Below are 18,161 nucleotides of genomic sequence, written 5' to 3'. Positions count from 1 at the left end.
CCCAGATTGTTGGGGGCAAATGGCTGACTCTGTAAACAACTTAAAGAGGCCTGTAAAGCACTGTGAAGTGGTACATAAATAAGTGCTATTGCTATCTATCTATCTATCTATCTATCTATCTATCTATCTATCTTATCTATCTCATCTATGTATCTATCTATGTATCTATGTATGTATCTATCTATCTAATCTATCTCATCTATGTATCTTTCTATGTATCTATGTATCTTTCTATCTATCTATCACTATTCATCAGCAAAAGGTGGCTGCTATCCACCAGCCTGAACCTAGACATGTCCATACATTAAATAAGGCTTCTCTTTTGAAAACCCCCAAATCTGAGAATGTCCCACCCTTGAAACAGGTAACGGCCAACATCTATGTGACCCGCGATTGAATTTCTCCTCCAAGATGGAGCAAATGTGGTGGGAAATGTTTTTCTCCACTCTCATTTTAACCTGCAGCCTTTTTCTCCCTCCCCACTGTGGTCCTTTCAGCATCCTCTCACTCCTGCAAAAAAAGCCGAGCGGCTGATGTGGCTAATTCGGCCCTTGAACGGCCTCTCCTGTCGGTTTTCCCAGCTGTGGCTTTGCTCGGCTGTGCAAACACCGTTCCAGAAATGGCTTTGGTCCCAGCTGGGGTTCTGTGCCTCCTAAACAAAAACTCTTTAAAAAGCCATTTATGGACTGGCCGCTGAGGAGATGATTTATCCCTTGTTGACTAGGAAAGGATGGAGCTGAAAGGCAGCAGAAGAGGGGGAAAGGACTTGCAGGTGAAGTGCTCCTCCGAATTGCATCTGCCTCCCATTCCTTGGAAACTCCATCTTTACGCCAGCTGCATTGGTTGCCAGTCGGTCTCCGGGCGCAATTCAAGGTGTTGGTTATCACCTTTAAAGCCCTAAATGGCTCAGGGCCAGACTATTTACGGGGCCTCCTCCCTCATAAGTCACTGCGAGCAGTAAGGGCCCATAGAATCGGCTTTCTCTGGGTCCTGTCCACCAAACAATGTTGGTTGGTGGGACCTCAGGGAAGGGCCTTCTCTGTGGTGGCTCCGACCTTGTGGAATCAACTGCCCCCAGAAATTCACACTATCTCCTTACTGGTCTTCTGACTTCTGGCAGGCCTGGAATTAAGATTGATTGTTAGTACGCATGGTTTCTTATGATATATGTGATTTTATTGATGGTTTTTTTACTGTTTTTTACTTGTATTGTATTTATAACCATTGTTAGCCGTTCAGAGTTCATTTTGGAGGGAGCGGCATATAAATGCAACCAATCAATCAATAAACAAGACATACAAAGAGGGGTTGCAGGGATTGGGCATGGGTAGTTTAGCAAAAAGGAAGGCCAGAGGGCACATGCTAGCAGTATACAGGTACTTGAGGGGCTGCCACAGAGAGGAGGGGGTTGCACTATTGTCCAGGGCACCAGAGGGCCAGACCAGGAGCAACGGATGGAAACAGACCAATAATAATAATAATTAATAATAATAATTTATTAGATTTGTATGCCGCCCCTCTCCAAAGACTCAGGGCGGCTCACAACAACGATAAAAACAATATTATAATGGCACAAATCTAATATTAAAAAACTAAAAACCCTATCATAATTAAAAACCAAAGAGCACATACATACCAAACATAAATTATAATAAGCCTGGGGGAAAGATGCCTCAAATGGACCATGAGGTCTTTTTCTGCCATCAGTCTTCTATGTTTCTATGTTTCTAAATCCCCCAAGGAGAGATTCAACCTCAAAATAAGGAAGAACTTCCTGACGGTCAGAGCGATCAACCAGTGGAACAGCCTGCCAGCGGAAGTTGTGAACACCCCATCACTTGACACATTCAAAAGGAAATTGGACTGCCACCTTCTCTGCTCTGGGCAGGGGGTTGGACTTGATGAACTGCAAGGTCCCTTTCAACTCTAATAAATAAATAAATAAATAAACAAATAAACAAATAAACAAATTTCTCCAATTCCTGGTGTCCCTCTGGGTGGGATTCAGAAAAGGTTGCCCCTTTCCCCTTGGTCAAGTTGCCTTTGATCTTTCTTGCCACCCATCAGGGACGTTGAATGTATGTTTCCCCCTCCCAAGTCCTTGAAATAAGCCAGCTGCAGAACATGACTTCTCAATGCCTTCAGTCCTTGCCGCCTCATTGCTCCTCAAAGCCCCCTTGGTGGTTTGTCTTGCAGATGGCACTTGTCAGGGTCTCTGTCTCATGGGGAGGCTTTCCTCCCAGGCTTGCTCGGCTCTGAGGCAGACCAGGGGCTCCTGAATTCCCCCCTAGCACTGACTTCATCTGCATGATTCACAATGGGTGAGTTTGCCACCAGATTTAGCAGCACAGAAGACAAATGGATCCACGTGCAACCGCAGGCTCACTCCCTGGCATGAAAGCCAAGGCCCTTGCAGCCCTCCGTGGGGCAGTTTGAGCTTGAGGAGGGAGGGGGGGCATTGCAACCACCCCATTAGTTAGGGGTCATATGGCCTGGCTCCAAACCAGGTCATTCCACAGATCTCGCTCTGTGAACTGGGGATGGGGAAGGTTCCAAACCTCAATCCCTAATTATTCAATCCTGGCTCTCCTGCATTTGGAAAATTTCAGCTCTTTGTGCCAAACAATAATAACAACAGAGTTGGAAGGGACCTTGGTGGTCTTCTAGTCCAACCCCCTGCTTGGGCAGGAGACACCTACACTACTTCAGACAGATGGTGCTCCAAAATCTTGTTGGAGCATTCACAACTTCTGGATGCAACTTCTGTTCCACTGACTCATTGTTCTATGAAATCCAAATTAAACGTCTTTAATTCCAAATTAAACGTCTATGAATTCCAAAGCAATCTTGCCAAGGCTTCATCTGCAGTCCTTTTGAAAACATCTGGATTTATTTCTCCTTTTCTTTTTTAACCATGGGCCTTGCCGAGGAAAATAAGTTCTTTATTGCTACCCAGCCAAGGAAATAGAGGTGTTTATTTAAAAGTAAAAATAAAAAACCCATGCAATACCCCCTGGGACCAGAAAATGCAAACTCTTTCTCCCCACCCCCACTCCACTTTTGTCAGGACCATGGACAGTAACCCAGAATTGCCTCCTGCAGCCAACAGCCACAAATTATGCCACTGACTTCCACTTACACCCTCCTCACAAAAACCAATTGCTAGTCGTTCTTGTTATGAGCATTGCCTAACTTTGGTCCCTGATTTCCACCTCCCTCCTCAATATGGACTATTTCATTTGCCATCTCACACCATGTTGTTGTTGGGGCCTTTATGTCTTCGAGTTAGCGTTGACTCCTGGTGAGACCCCGGATGAGTCCCTGGACTTTTCTGGGCAAGATTTCGCCAGTGGAGACTCACCGTTGCCTCCTTCCTGCCCAATTCCATCCATGTAGATCAGGGGTAGTAGGCAAAGTTGGCTCTTCTATGACCTGTGGACTTCAACTCCCAGAATTCCTGAGCTCGCATGATTGGCTCAGGAATTCTGGGAGTTGAAGTCCACAAGTCATAGAAGAGCCAACTTTGCCTACCCGTAATGTAAGTTTCTTGGCAACTTTCTAGAAGAAGTTTATGATTGGCTTGTTCTGGGATGTTTTCCTGGCATTCCAATCTGAATCTTCCAGCAGGGTCCCATCAAATTAACCCGGCATGCTGAGAGCTCCAATATATTTCCCAAAGTGCTTCCTATAAAACCAGTTGATAACTCTCTTAGACCTAAATGGCTTCTGTCTCTCTTTCTCTCTATCCCCACTGTAACTACATTTTATGGCATTGAGGTTCCTGAGATCTTTCCATGGTTGCTCTGAAAGGAAGAATAACTTCCACGTCTCCTGGGAGTTTGTTCCAAACATCTACTACTCTTTCAGTCGAATCATATTTTCTCACGTCGCTTCTAATCTTTCCCTCAACTCACGTCACCTCACATTGTGCCCCCTTGTTCTTGTGATCACTTTCCTATTAAAAACACTTCTCTCCTGAACCTTATTTAACTTTTTAACATATTTAAAAGTTTCGATCATGTCCCCCCTTTCCCTTCTGTCCTCCAGACTTATACAGGTGGAGTTCATGAAGTCTTTCCTGATAAGTTTGATGCTTAAGACCTTCCACCATTTTTGTAGCCCGTCTTTGGACCTGTTCGATTTGATCAAAATCTTTTTGTAGGTTAATTAATTAAATAAAATAATAATAATAAAACCTGCCCTTCTATCGTCCTTTGCTTTCCTATCTCTTTCAATGGAAACTCTGATTTTTCTCTACAGGTTCCCTATCAAGGGAGCAGAACAAATAAGCCTGTGAGCTTTGGCCATTCAGAGGTAGCAGCCCTGAATACCGCTGGGAGGTTTAAGCCCCAGCTATTATTCCTGCAATTTGATCTGCTGGGGGGAAAAACCAGCCAGGCAAAGGGCATCGTCCAGCTTTTATTCTCTGTCTGAAGAGCTTTCAGTTATTGTGAGGCTGATTTTATTTTGCCTCCTAAATACTCCCAGGACCCAATTTAAGCCAGCGAATGGAATGGCTGCCGAGAGCCTGAAGATTGCCCATTATTTCTTGTTGCAAAATGCGAGTGAGTTTATTCTAAATTCAATTAGAAAAAGTCCAATGAGAGAAGCAGCTGGTTGATGAGAAGGGTGTCCGATCTCTGGTGCGCACAGCGAGAGGCTGCGCATGAATCTGGAGGTTTTGCTGAAGGTCAACAGAGCCATCTCTTTCCAAAGGAGGCAGGCATTCATCAAATCCTGTCACTTTTACCATTTATTACAAGATTTGCAGCTCTGAATAAGCGGGTGGGGAGAATCACAACAGAGGCAACCTTTCTGACTTCCACGTCAGGGGAATACACAATTCACTTTCCTTAGAGAGGTCGGTTTTTCACTCCTGTGCTTATTGGAGTGATGGGCAATGTAGTCCCAGCTACTGGAAGCTGCCACATTAGGTTAGTCCACAGGTGGGCAAAGTTCTATGAGGAGAAGTACGAGGGTCGCCCAGAAAGTAATGCACCACATCGTTTTTCTTCAACAATTATTTATTGAACACAATAAAACTTACACACAAGAAAGAACTGTGTTTCTTCTACACTCCCTATTTTTCCACATAATCTCCGTCCCACTCTATGGCCTTCCAGAGAGACACAAGGGCGTGTATGCCCTGTCGGTACCACTCCTTGTTCTGGTCACGAAGCCATTTCTGCACTGTGATGGCCTCACTTTCTGTGCCCAGCGACTAACCGTCTTTCTGTCGACTGCAGATTCTCCATCAACTGTACACAAACGTTTGTGAATGTTCCCAACAGTTTCTTTCTCTGCAGTGAGAAATTCAATAATGACACGCTGCTTGTAACGTACATCCCTTACAGACGGCTTTTTGAAACACTGCTGCAGCTACGCTATCTGTCTGAAGAAATGCAAAATTTACACACGCACTCCTGACCTTTCAAACAATGTATATCTAAAGTTTTACATTCATACCATTACTGTAGACTGAGCAAAAAAAGTTGTGCATTACTTTCTGGGCGACCCTTGTATAAGTCATACTTGCACTTCTCAAATCAGGATCTTTGGATCGCCAGGAGTGAATTTAGAAACCAACATCTAAACACACCCAGATTGGCCCAGATATCTTAATTTATTGATGGATATTTCCTAATTGAATGGGGCATTAATTTGGAAGCAAATAAATTATTCTACTTCACTGTTCATGTATTGATCACGGAGACAGATTCTTCTGCAAGTTTGGAGAGCTTATTTCTCTCCCAGTGGGTGACAGTTTTAAAAAGTTTCCCCACGATGGGTGATGCACAATTTTCTTAAGAAAAATATGATTGTTCTGAACTCCTTCTGAAGTTGCCCGGGGGACTTTCCTAGTGTGTCACAAGACAAGATATTTTTTCATCCCTTAATTTAGAAGATGCTCCTGCGTCGGTCTGGCTGCAAAACATGGTCCTATTTGACCATTTCCTCTCGAAGATGAGAGGCTGCTTGTTAAAATAATGGCAGGAAAAAAAATTGTGTATCCGGATAATTATATCTCTCATTCATATAACGGGAAGCCCATTTTAATAATATCTCAGTTTGCGTCAGAATTCCCAGAAAAGCTTTCTCACAAAGATTCTTTGGCTCAGATGGGTTGGTTTTTGCAAAAGCTTCCTTATAAAAAACCAAAACCTTCCCTTTCTTCTCCTAGACTTTTTTGTCACCTCTCTGTGGATTCCACCCCCCCTGCAATATGGCTTGCTTGCCCCTCTGATCCTAACTGGATTATTTTCAGTATGAGACAGACAAAACCTTAGCCGGGGGTGGGGGATTTTTTTTCTGCAGAAAAACTGCAGGGCAGTCATGGTTTGTGGGCATGGCACCATCAGCAGGACGGAAGAGCTTCCTACCTTTTCAATTAAGCATGTTTGCCTGAGGATGAAAAGCGGCACTCAGCCGGAAAAGACAACATTTTCCCTTTGGCAAGGGAGCAAAAATAAGTCGCTTTCCTCCCTTTTCCAATTATGCCCAGGGGAGAGAGAGATTTCACCCATCACGGCTTTTGGAGGAATGAGAGCTTAATTCTGCTTTGGTTTTGCAGCATTGGAGGTTAGAATTTTATGAAGAGCTGGGGACCTTTTAGACTTTGCTTTACGTTAATTTGGAAGGTGATTGTCTCAGAGCTCTCAAATCATGCTGACATTTTAATACACTTAAGAAATGCAAGACCTGCATATAACCCCAGCGTTCTATTCTGGCTGTTCTACCAATTTGTGCTCACACGGATCATCTGTTCGAACGAAAGGGATGAGGATGCAGCGAAATCCATTCTTTGACCACCAACCTTTCCATCTTCAAGGAAGGAAAGAAGGAAGGAAGGAAGGGGGGCACAGAAGTCAGGCTGCAGAAACACTCCAGGCATGGAAGGTTTGCTCCTTACCAATGCCCAACAGTTGAAGTTAAGTAAAAGGTCATAAAAGACTTGGTGTATCAGATAAATAGACCCTCTTGTTCTGCATTCTTGACTCTTGCAGTGGGCATCAAAGCATCTCTATAAAGAGCATGACCAGGGCATGGAAATAAAGACTTCTCTCCCCCCCCCCCCTCATTTCTTGCTATGGATTCTAAATCTGGAGGCGTTTCTCACTCTCTCTCATTCTGCCTGGCCGAGCTCCTGCCCTCCCAACCAACAGGGGCTGCTCCAGTATGGTTGGAGAAGGCTTCACTCCAAATGCCTACCTTGTTCTGGAGCAGGAGTAGGCAAAGTTGGCTCTTCTATGACTTGTGGACTTCAACTCCCAGAATTCCTGAGGCAATCATGCTCGCTCAAGAATTCTGGGAGTTGAAGTCCATATGTCATAGAACAGCCAACTTTGCCTAGCCGTGTTGTGGAGGAACCCATAGTTTTATTCCCAAAAAAGATGCCCTTCCCCCTATGCTGGTGGACTTTGGAGAGTCACCTGACCTGCTGAAAGGTCTTTCCCAGCTTCCTGCTTTTGGCCAAACCAAGTTGATGGTTTGCACCAATTGAAACATAGAAACGTAGAATATTGACAGCAGAAAAAGACCTCCTGGTCCATCTAGTCTGCCCTTATACTATTTCCTGTATTTTATCTTAGGATGGATATATGTTTATCCCAGGCATGTTTAAATACAGTTACTGTGGACTTACCAACCACAGTTTGTTCCAAGCTTCTAAAACTCTGTCAGTAAAATAATATTTTCTCACATTGCTTCTGATCTTTCCCCCAACTAACCTCAGATTGTGCCCCCTTGTTCTTGTGTTCAATGTTTCCTATTAAAAATACTTCCCTATTGAACCTTATTTAACCCTTTAACATATTTAAATGTTTCAATCATGTCCCCCCTTTTCCTTCTGTCCTCCAGACTATACAGATTGAGTTCATGAAGTCTTTCCTGATAGGTTTTATGCTTAAGACCTTCCACCATTTTTATAGCCCGTCTTTGGACCTGTTCAATTGGATCAATATTTTTTTATAGGTGAGGTCTCCAGAACTGGACACAGTATTATTCCAAATGTGGTCTCACCAGCGCTCTATATAGTGGGATCATAATTTTCCCTCTTCCTGCTTGTTATACCTCTAGCTATGCAGTCAAACTTCCTACTTGCTTTCCCTACCGCCCGACCACACTGCTCACCCATTTTGAGACTGTCAGAAATCGCTACCCCTAAATCCTTCTCTTCTGAAGTTTTTGCTAGCACAGAACTGCCAATGCAATACTCAGATTGAGGATTCCTTTTCCCCAAGTGCATTATTTTACATTTGGAAACATTAAACTGCAGTTTCCATTGCTTTGACCACTTATCTAGTAAAGCTAAATCATTTGCCATATTGATGAGAGTGGGAGTGGGCAGTGGTTTCCTGTCCAAGAAGCCCATAAAATTGCACATTTCTCAAAGACGCCCACTTGTGCTGGGTGACATGAACTCAGTTTCCGGTGTGACAAATATAAAAAGGCCCAGCCTTGGAGCCTTCAAAGCAGGCTAAACTGCATCTCCTTCTCTTTCTGGCTCAGGGTTTGTTGCTCAGCCCCCACTTTGGGGGTCCCAGACGGCCTCCCTGCTTTGTGGCTGGCCTGCTGGTCGATGGAGCTGGCCTTCCTGGTGTGGCCGTCATCGCCCGAGGCCGTGTAAAAGCTCCGCTGCCGCTGAAGTTCCTCCTCCCTGTATTTGCAAAGCCTCTTGAAGGCCAGGCGGAACTTCTGGGACATGAGGTTGTAGATGACGGGGTTGACGGCGCTGTTGGTGTAGATGCAGACCCTGCAAAAGAGGACGAACCAGCGGTCCAGGTAGGGGTGCTCCACGAAGGAGTTCACCAAAACCAGGGTCCTGTAGGGCATCCAGAGGAGGGCGAAGAGGGCCACCACCACAGCCAACATCTTGGTGACCTGGAGGAGAAAGAAGGGGCTCAGAGGGCTCACGAGGAGATGAGACACATCAGCAGTTTGGCAGACCAAATCTCAGTAGGCTCAAGGTTGGCTCAACCTTCCATCCTTTCGAGGTGTGTCAAATAAGGACCCAGATTGTTGGGGGCAAGAGGCTGACCTTCTGTAAATTGCTTAGAGAGGCCTGTAAAAGCACTATGAAGCAGTGTATAAGTCTACATGCTATTGCTATTTGGAAGGCTGGCCATGAGGCCAGGGAAGGGAGCATGTCAAGCTTTGAAATTGAAGCCCGACACAATGGGGGCCTTTGGCCACAGCACAAGGTAGCATCTGTCTAGCAATGGCTATTCCCAGAGTGCCAAGAAGACCCGAGTAGAAATTGACTAATACTTCAGCTTACTCAGTTGTATTCAAGAGGAAGAACAGCTGCTTTATGTTGACATGGACATCTACAAATGATGAGGGTGTCCAAGGAGAGATTCAACCTGGAAATAAGGTGGAACTTTCTGACTGTGAGAGCGATCAACCAGTGGAATGGCCTGCCCACACAGGTGGTGAACGCTCCAACACTGGAGACCTTCAAGAAAAGACTGGACTGCTATTGGACTATGTAGGGTCTCCTGCACCAGCAGGGGTTGGACTAGATGACCTGCAAGGTCCCTTCCAACTCTAATAATAAAATGTAATGTATTGTAATGTAATGTAATGTAATATAATATAGTATAATATAGTATAATATAATATAATATAATATAGTATAATATAGTATAATATAATATAGTATAATATAGTATAATAATATAGTATAATATAATATAACAATGTGTACACTTTAATTGGTTTTATAACAAGGGTTTTTAGCTGTTTTAGTATTGGATTTTGACATTCTGTTTTTATCACTGTTGTTAGCCGCCCCGAGTCCACGGAGAGGGGCGGCATACAAATCCAATAAATAAATTAATTAATTAAATAAAATAAATAAATTCCCAGAACTCGCCAGCCAGCCAGGCTGATTGGGGAATTCTGGGAGTTGAAGTCTACATGTCTTAAAATTGTCACTGTTGAGAAAACTCTGGCTTACAGTTTGAACATCACAAACCTTCCTGAGTGGTTGCAGTGTTCCCCCCCCTGCCCTAAATGGAAACCCCACCGTGTCTGCCCACCTGTTTCCTGGAAGAGGCAGGCACTCTGGTCCTGGAACCGCCAGCTCTGCTTGGCCCAACCTCGGCGCCGTTTTTCTCCTGGTGGCTTCGCTCCCGCCAGCATTCCCCTTGGGCGGTGGGCTGGTGCAGGGCAGGGCTCTGGAGAAGGGCCTTCCCGATGAGGCCGTAGAGCACCGTGGTGAGCAGGAGGGGGGTGATGAAGAAGAGGGTGAAGTCCAGCAGGTAGATGGGCAGGTAGAGGTTGCGGGAGACCTTATAGCCGCACTCCAGCTGCTGGCTGTTGTTAGCAGCCACGTCCACCAGGAAGAACCAGAGCATGCAGTACAGCGAGGTGAGGATCCAGACGAAGGCAGTGATGCGCTTGGCTCGAGACGCAGTGCACATGGTCTGCGCCTTCATCGGGTGGCAGATGGCAATGTATCTGGGAAAGAGACGAAGGAAGTGGGGGGTGTAAGGAAGGGGGGATCGGAAAGGCAACACGGGAGGAAGAGACACACACACACCCTCCATCTAGCAAGAACCTTTATGCTGGTTTCTTTGTCTCCGTCACTTCCTGCTTTGTGCAGGGTGGGGCCACCGAGTGACATCTCACAAAGGATACTACAAGGGTTATACGGAAAGTAAGGTTACAAGGCATGTAACTCTCACAGGGAATGTTCATGGGGGAAGTTGGTATTCCTATCTTGTAATGTGAAGCCAGCGGAAGAGAACGGGCAGTGCCAGGGGTCAGTAGATCATCGACTGCTGTTGTGGTGAAGGTTAGAGATGAGCCTCCATCCCGTTTCCCTCCAAGGGCGAAGTGGATACACTACCTGGATGCTAAGGGCATGAACGCTGCTGCGATGGGGGCCCAAGATTTTTCTCGCCGATTGCTGAATTTCAAATGTTTTGGCTGAAGGAGAATGAATGTGGCATCACCGCATTGATTGACGTTTGCTCTCTGGAATCTGGGGATGAGACCAAGTTTCAACTCCTGTCACTACACAGTTGAGAAAAGCCTTGTCTTCAATCTCGAAACGGTCAAGAAATTTTCCGACGGCTCTGATTCTGTCGATTTTGTGCACTTCAGGAAGCATCTTGGGCCTCCATCGCAGCAGCGTTCATGCCCTTAGCATCCAGGTAGCATATTACAGCGCACACTTCGCCCTTGGAAGGAAACGGGATGAGGATGGTCATCTCTAACCTTCACCACAATGCCAGTCAATGATCTACTGACCACTGGCACTGCTCATTCGCTTCCGTTGGCTCCCTTTTACACCATAATAATGCCAACTTCCCCCGTGAACATTCCCCACAAGAGCTCATAACCTTATTTTCTGGATAACCCTTGTATCTTTTGTGCAGTCCTTTGCACAAACACATTCGGGGAGCATCGTTATGGCTCCGCGTACCACCTATGGCACCTGTGTCATAGGTTCGCCATCACGGGCCTACAACTCCTACAAGCCCTTCATGGCACCGGACCAAATTATCTCAGGGACTGCCTTCTGCTGCACGAATCCCAGCGACCAGTTAGGTCCCACAGAGTGGGTCTTCTCCGGATACCGTCAACTAAACAATGTCGCTTGGCGGGACCCAGGGGAATAGCCTTCACTGTGGCGGCCCCGGCCCTCTGGAACCAACTCCCCCCAGAGATTAGAATTGCCCCCACCCTCCTTGCCTTTCGTAAGCTTCTTAAAACCCACCCCTGCCGCCAGGCATGGGGGAACTGAGATACACTTTCCCCCTTGGCCTTTATAATTTTATGCATGGTATGTCTGTATGTATGTTTGGTTTTTATAATAATGGGTTTTTAACTGTTTTTAGTATTAGATTATTATTATATACTGTTTTATTATTGTTGTTAGCCGCCCCGACTCTACGGAGAGGGGCGGCATACAAATCCAATAAATAAATGAATGAATGAACGAACAAACAAACAAACTCCCAAACGCCTTGAGCCACGCTGGCTGAAATTCTGAGGACTGTCCCATCTGAAGGATGCCAAATAAGAGGACAAGGTGATTCCCTGAAATGTCCCCTTACCTTTCTACGGTGAACGCTGCGATAGACCAGGAGGATGCGTTGATGCCCAGGTACTGAAAGTAGGTAATGCCAAGGCACCCAGCAAACCCGTAGATCCACGTCCCTGCCAGGCTCTCGGAGATGTTGGGCAGGCCAGCAGCCACCAGAACGATCAGGTCAGCCACAGCCAAGCTAACCAAGTAACAGTTGGTTGGAGTCCTCATGTCACGGGTGGTCAGAACTACGGTGACCACCATGGCGTTGCCAATAATGCCAACTCCACATATGGTGAGCACCAGGAGGACTGAGATGGTCTTGTATTCAAAGATGCTGAAGGGGAGACCGCCAACCCCCAAGGAGATGTTGGTGGGGGTGTCGACTCTGGTGTTGCTGCAGTTCTCCATGGCCAAAGTTAGAGCAAGACCCTGTCTGGGGCGATAAAAAGAGAGACGTTGGGTGAAACAAGAGCTCTCCTCTCCCATCAACATTACACCAATCCTCTGCGGACTGCACTGGCTCCCGATTGGCCTCCGGACCAAATTCAAGGTGTTACATGGCTCATAGCCAGACTATCTTCAAGATCGCCTTCTACCACATACCTCCCAGCAACTGGTAAGGGCCCACAGGGTTGGTCTTCTACAGATCCCATCAGCTAAACAGTATCAGCTGGTGGGTCTGCGGGGGAGAGCCTTCTCTGTGGTGGCCCCAACCCTCTGGAACCAGTTATCTCCTCAGATCTGGACTATCCCCACCCTACTGGCCTTCTGGAAAGTGATAAAGACCTGTTTTTTATGGCAGGCCTGAGGCCATTAATCCGATGGTGGTAACTATCGAGATCAGCCATAAATGGTATGCATGGTTTTCACTGTTTTATTTTAATTGTTTGTAAACTGTTTTATAGGTTTTTAGTATTATTCAGATGTTATATTTTTGGTTGTAAGCTGCCTAGAGTCCCTAGGGAGCTGGGCGGCATAAAAATCAAATAAGTAAGTAAATAAATATAAAGAAAGAAATAAGAATTGATGAATGAATGAATAAATAAAAAGGAAGGAAAGAAGGAAGGAAGGGAGGAAGGAGGAAGGAAGGAAGGAAGGAAGGAAAGAAAGAAAGAAAGAAAGAAAGAAAGAAAGAAAGAAAGAAAGAAAGAAAGAAAGATCATCAGAGGTCTCCATTGGCCAAACAGAGAAGTCTGGGGCCCTGTTAAGCAGATGTTAGAGGCGCACACAAGCTCAATGTCCCTTGCATCTACTCTTCTCTGTCTATCCTCAGTCACAAATGGTTTCAGAATACTCTCAAACGCTGGCAACAAATTAAAACAAAAATGTCAACATCTAAAACAGAGGTGAGAAACATGTAGTTCTCCCAAAGGTGCTCATCATTCATTCCCAACATTCTTCCCTTTCGGCTCACCCTTAAAAAGCCAAAAGGCATGGCCAAGTGTTCTTGAGATCTATTCACGCAGAGACTTCCTCTTGTTTAGCCACTCCTGCCTTCTGGCAGCCCTGCATACCCTAGCATCAAGGAGAGGCTCCTCCTCTTCTCCTGAGTCACTCCTGGTGACCTCTGGAGGTGCAAGAGGCCCTGGTTGGCTTTCAGCCCCTGACCCCCCACATCCTCTCCGACCTCCTCGCTATCAGACTCCAGTGCCTAGGATACCAACCCACACCCGTCTCCCGATCCTCAGAATCCGTGATGAGCTGCACAGGATGCCGCCGGGCCAAAACAGGAACGTCTTGGGGCCACTGGTCCCACTTCCTCCCTGTCCCTTTGTCCTTGCAGACCTTCTTCAGGTTCCCAGGAATGTATTTCTTCAGGGAAGGGAAGCTTGTCGTGGAGATGCCCACATCCACATTCATGAGCCTCCCCCGCCCCAGTTCCTTTCTTTTCTTTCCTTTTCATGTTTTTTTGCAGTGCATTCAAGCGTTTGAAGTAATTGGCTAATGATTTGGATTAATCCATTTAAAGTGAGATAATTGACCAATTTGGAAGCATTCAATCATTGACAGCCCCTGTTAGACCCCCTCCTTCTTTGCCCTGTGTGTGAGTGTCAAAGAGAGCGGGGTACAGTGATGGGCTCCTACGGGTACGGTCAGGTAGGCAAAAACAATAAAACATTTGTATTTCTTTTTCTTTTGGGCTCTGGGTCTGTTTTTCCTATCGCAGTAAATGAGATTGAATGTGCATAATTTTAGAAGAGCTGGGCGTATACACATACAATCTATCTAGTAGATAATGTATATTTTTGTGTGCCTGTGTGTAATATGTATGTACACATGTGGAATATATACATAGAATTAAATGGTGTATTTTAGATGTTGAGTAATAGTAAAAAGATAGGGAAATTGTATCTCTTTGGGGCAAGGAGAGGCCAGGCACCCTAACCCTTGATGTGAGTGACGTCACGTTGGCCATCTTTAAGCCAGTCACATGACCTTTAAGCCATCCCCCTGGTCACATGATCATCAAGCCACTCCCGCCTGGTCACATGGCCACAAAATAAGCCACACCTACAGTGTGGTAGTAAAAAAATGTGCAGCCCTTCATTGGCGGGGTGTGTAAAAGAAATGGGAAGGACAAGGGGGTCCCATTTTTTCGATCTGAAACCTCATTTTAATGCTACCTTCCACCCCCACCCCCCAAATCAATATGCAAACCCCAATGTGCAAACCCACTGACTGACTGGTCATTTCAAGAAAAGCAAGAAAAACAGTTCCCCCCTCCCATCCCCCCCCCACTGTAGTAGTAGTAGCTGTATGTATTACTAGTAGTAGATACTAGTAGTATCTACTAATATAGATACAGTACTAGTATCTATACTAGTAGCTGTATCTTTGAGGTTCCTATTATTCGAAGATACAACTACTAGTATAGTAGCTGTAGTAGCTGTATCTTTGAGGTTCTTATTATTCCCGTTAGAATATTTTATTCTAGCCTAAAATTATTTTTATTTGGTTTAGATTTTACCCTACCATACCTTCCAGGGATGCTTTGAACGGAACCAAACTGAATTGAACTGAACTGAATTAAATTGAACTGAATACTAGATTTGGCCTAATGTGACTAGATACGTAAGGAATTTGTCCCCCATACAGAAGTGTTCAATGTCCATGCAAAGCAATGGAGACAGTAATAATAACAGTAACAACTGGAGCACCCCTGGAACACCACGGCATTGACGAATTCACCCTCAGTTGATGGCAAAATGCATCTTCGGAACAGCTTCCATCCTGCGTGGAGATCGGTAACTCCATCAAACACCCACCTCTGCCTATCCCACGTCCTTCTTGGACCAAAATGCCAAAGCCAGACTGAACATCTGGCTAACTGTCTGATGAACCATCGTCATCATAATCCCAATTTAAAAAGAGGGAAGTAAAGAAAAGGACAAGGAGAAGTGATAACATTACAGCCACCCTGTCTGCGTTAATAAGCAGAGGCTTGAGATTGAACTGGGAGAATTGGAGGTTCGGCAGAATGAAGGTGTGGGGGGTTGGAGGGAGGGAAGAGATTGTTCCTGTGTCTAGCCAGGGTGACGTTTTGGAAGTCACCACTGACAGAATCAAGGAAGATAATAACAACAACAACAACAACAACAACAACAACAACAACAACAACAACTAGTTGGAAGGGACCTTGGCGGTCTTCTAGTCCAACCCTCTGCTTAGGCAGGAAGCCCTACACCACTTCAGACAGATGGTGATCCAACATCTGCTTAAAAACTTCCAGTGTTGGGGCATTCACAACTTCTGGAGGCAAGCTGTCTCCCCTCCTCAACAAGGACTAAGATCCCCCCCGCACCCCCTTTTAGACCCTGATCTGATGCAGGAATCTGCTGGGTGTTCAGAATATGGCTGGCTGTTCAAATCTCACCAGGTTCAAGGTTGACTCCATCCTTCCCAGGTGGGCAAAATTAGGGACCCAGGTTTTTGGGGGCCAGAGGCTGAACCACCTTGGAGAGGGCTGTGAAAGCACTATGAAGCGGTATATAAGTCTAAGTATTTTTGATATTCTTTCTTTCCTTCCTTCCTTCCTTCCTTCCTTCCCTTCCCTTCCTTCCCTTCCATCCTTCCTTCCTTCCTTCCCTCCCAAATGGTTAGAATACAGTATTGCAAGCTAACTGCCCACTGCCAGCAGTTCGATCCTAACCAGCTCCAGGTGGACTCAGCCGTCCATCCTTCCCAGGTGGGCAAAATAAGGACCCAGATTTTTGGGGGCAAGAGGCTGAACCACTTAGAGAGGACTGTGAAAGCACTGTCTGAATGTTGTTGCTAATGTGGGTCACAGACTTTGTAGCCTTTTGTGGCAGGCAGATGATAAACGCACGCAACCCTCTCCGCAAAGCCTTCATCCCCTCCTTTTGCAATCGCACAAGCACTTATACACACACACACACACCCCTACCTTCTGCCACCAGCAAACTTTTTCTGCAGAATTCGCCTTTCTCCTGCAACCGCTTCTGAGCCTTCTCGGTCATTCAGGGAAGACAAGAGTGACTTTCCCCCTCGCCCCCCACCCCACCCCTCCAGCCCCCTTCGTGGGGGAAGCAGCAGCGCCCAAAAAGCTGCCTCTTCACCGCCGCTGCCTCCAGCTCCACTGTGCCGCTGGGGGGCTGGATCTGCTCAGGGATTCAGGGGGTGGGGGGGTTGCCCATCAGTTGATCCAGCCCCCTCCACAGACTAACCTGTAAGCGGAGAGACCCTCGCACTGCCTGCTAAAATCAAGGCAGGCACACAGAAAACTTGCAGCAGGCAGCAAACCCAAGCCATGCCAGCCTCTTGCTGCTGGGTTTGTGTCCCTCCGTCGCCTGACTTGACAGAGGATGTTTCGGGGGGTGTCAGGAGGGAGAAATGCCTGGATTTTGATCCATCCTTCAATGCAGAATGTTGCCCGGGGCTGATGAATTTTGCAAACGGACAAATAAAGGGCCGTACTTCCTTCCATGGTGAAATTTGTGGGATTTAGCATCGTCCTTAGTGAATTCCTCCACCTTCCTCCCCAGCACATAAAAATTTTGCAAACTGGAACCAAGTGCACAGAATGCGATCCCCTTATATAGAGCGCTGGTGAGACCACATTTGGAATACTGTGTTCAGTTCTGGAGACCTCACCTACAAAAAGATATTGACAAAATTGAAGGGGTCCAAAGACGGGCTACAAGAATGGTGGAAGGTCTTAAGCATCAAATGTATCAGGAAAGACTTCATGAACTCAATCTGTATAGTCTGGAGGACAGAAGGAAAAGGGGGGACATGATCGAAACATTTAAATATGTTAAAGGGTTAAATAAGGTCCAGGAGGGAAGTGTTTTTCATAGGAAAGTGAACACAAGAACAAGGGGACACAATCTGAAGTTAGTTGGGGGAAAGATCAAAGGCAACGTGAGAAAATATTATTTGACTGATAGAGTAGTAGATCCTTGGAACAAACTTCCAGCAGATGTGGTTGGTAAATCCACAGTAACTGAATTTAAACATGCCTGGGATAAACATATATCCATTGTAAGATAAAATACAGAAAATAGTATAAGGGCAGACTAGATGGACCAGGAGGTCTTTTTCTGCCGTCAGTCTTCTATGTTTCTATGCCAACGGGGGATGCACGCTTGATTAAGCCATGGTGTAGTTTGCAGCCTGCTTGGCTTGGCTTAGTAACACTGATATTGCATCCTAGGCTTATTGGGTTTTGGTTTAGCATGTCTGAAACATAGAAACCTAGAAGATTGAAGGCAGAAAAAGACCTCATGGTCCATCTAGTCTGCCCTTATACTATTTCCTGTATTTTATCTTAGGATGGATCTATGTTTATCCCAGGCATGTTTAAATTCAGTGACTGGATTTACCAACCACGTCAGCTGGAAGTTTGTTCCAAGCATCTACGACTCTTTCAGTCGAATAATATTTTCTCATGTTACTTCTAATCTTTCCCCCACCTCACCTCAGATTGTGTCCCCTTGTTCTTGTGTTCACTTTCCTATTAAAAACACTTCTCTCCTGAATCTTATTTAACCCTTTAACATATTTAAATGTTTGAATGCCTTTTAATGATGATATGTGGTTTGTCAATTGGTTTAGAATCCCAGCCAGTTGTGGCCAAGTCAACAGAGATCGGTTTAGTCTC

At 45.7% G+C, this 18,161-nt stretch overlaps 1 protein-coding gene across 1 annotated transcript; it reads right to left on the bottom strand.

The window, feature by feature from the left end:
* Positions 1–8,466: 8,466 nt before the first annotated feature.
* Positions 8,467–12,448, bottom strand: LOC139172451 (thyrotropin-releasing hormone receptor-like). The gene is made up of 3 exons (XM_070761605.1): positions 12,066–12,448; positions 10,041–10,461; positions 8,467–8,880 (listed from the first exon to the last, which is right to left on the bottom strand). Exons 1-3 carry the CDS (start codon positions 12,446–12,448, stop codon positions 8,467–8,469), a joined length of 1,218 nt encoding a protein of 405 aa, XP_070617706.1.
* Between the last annotated feature and the right edge of the window lie 5,713 nt (positions 12,449–18,161).

This window comes from Erythrolamprus reginae, chromosome 9 (assembly GCF_031021105.1).
Source record: "Erythrolamprus reginae isolate rEryReg1 chromosome 9, rEryReg1.hap1, whole genome shotgun sequence".
In the NCBI taxonomy this organism is placed as follows: Eukaryota; Metazoa; Chordata; class Lepidosauria; order Squamata; family Dipsadidae; genus Erythrolamprus; species Erythrolamprus reginae.
The sequence above is the reverse complement of the archived record's forward strand: the minus strand, read 5'-3'. Positions and strand labels throughout refer to the sequence as shown.

Coding starts and splice junctions, on each gene's coding strand:
- LOC139172451 (XM_070761605.1), bottom strand. CDS start 12,448: ATGGAGAACTGCAGCAACACCAGAGTCGACACCCCCACCAACATCTCC. Junction 10,462..12,065: donor GCAGCGTTCACCGTAGAAAG/GTAAGGGGACAT, acceptor TCTCTTTCCCAG/ATACATTGCCATCTGCCACC. Junction 8,881..10,040: donor CTGCCTCTTCCAGGAAACAG/GTGGGCAGACAC, acceptor TTTCTCCTCCAG/GTCACCAAGATGTTGGCTGT.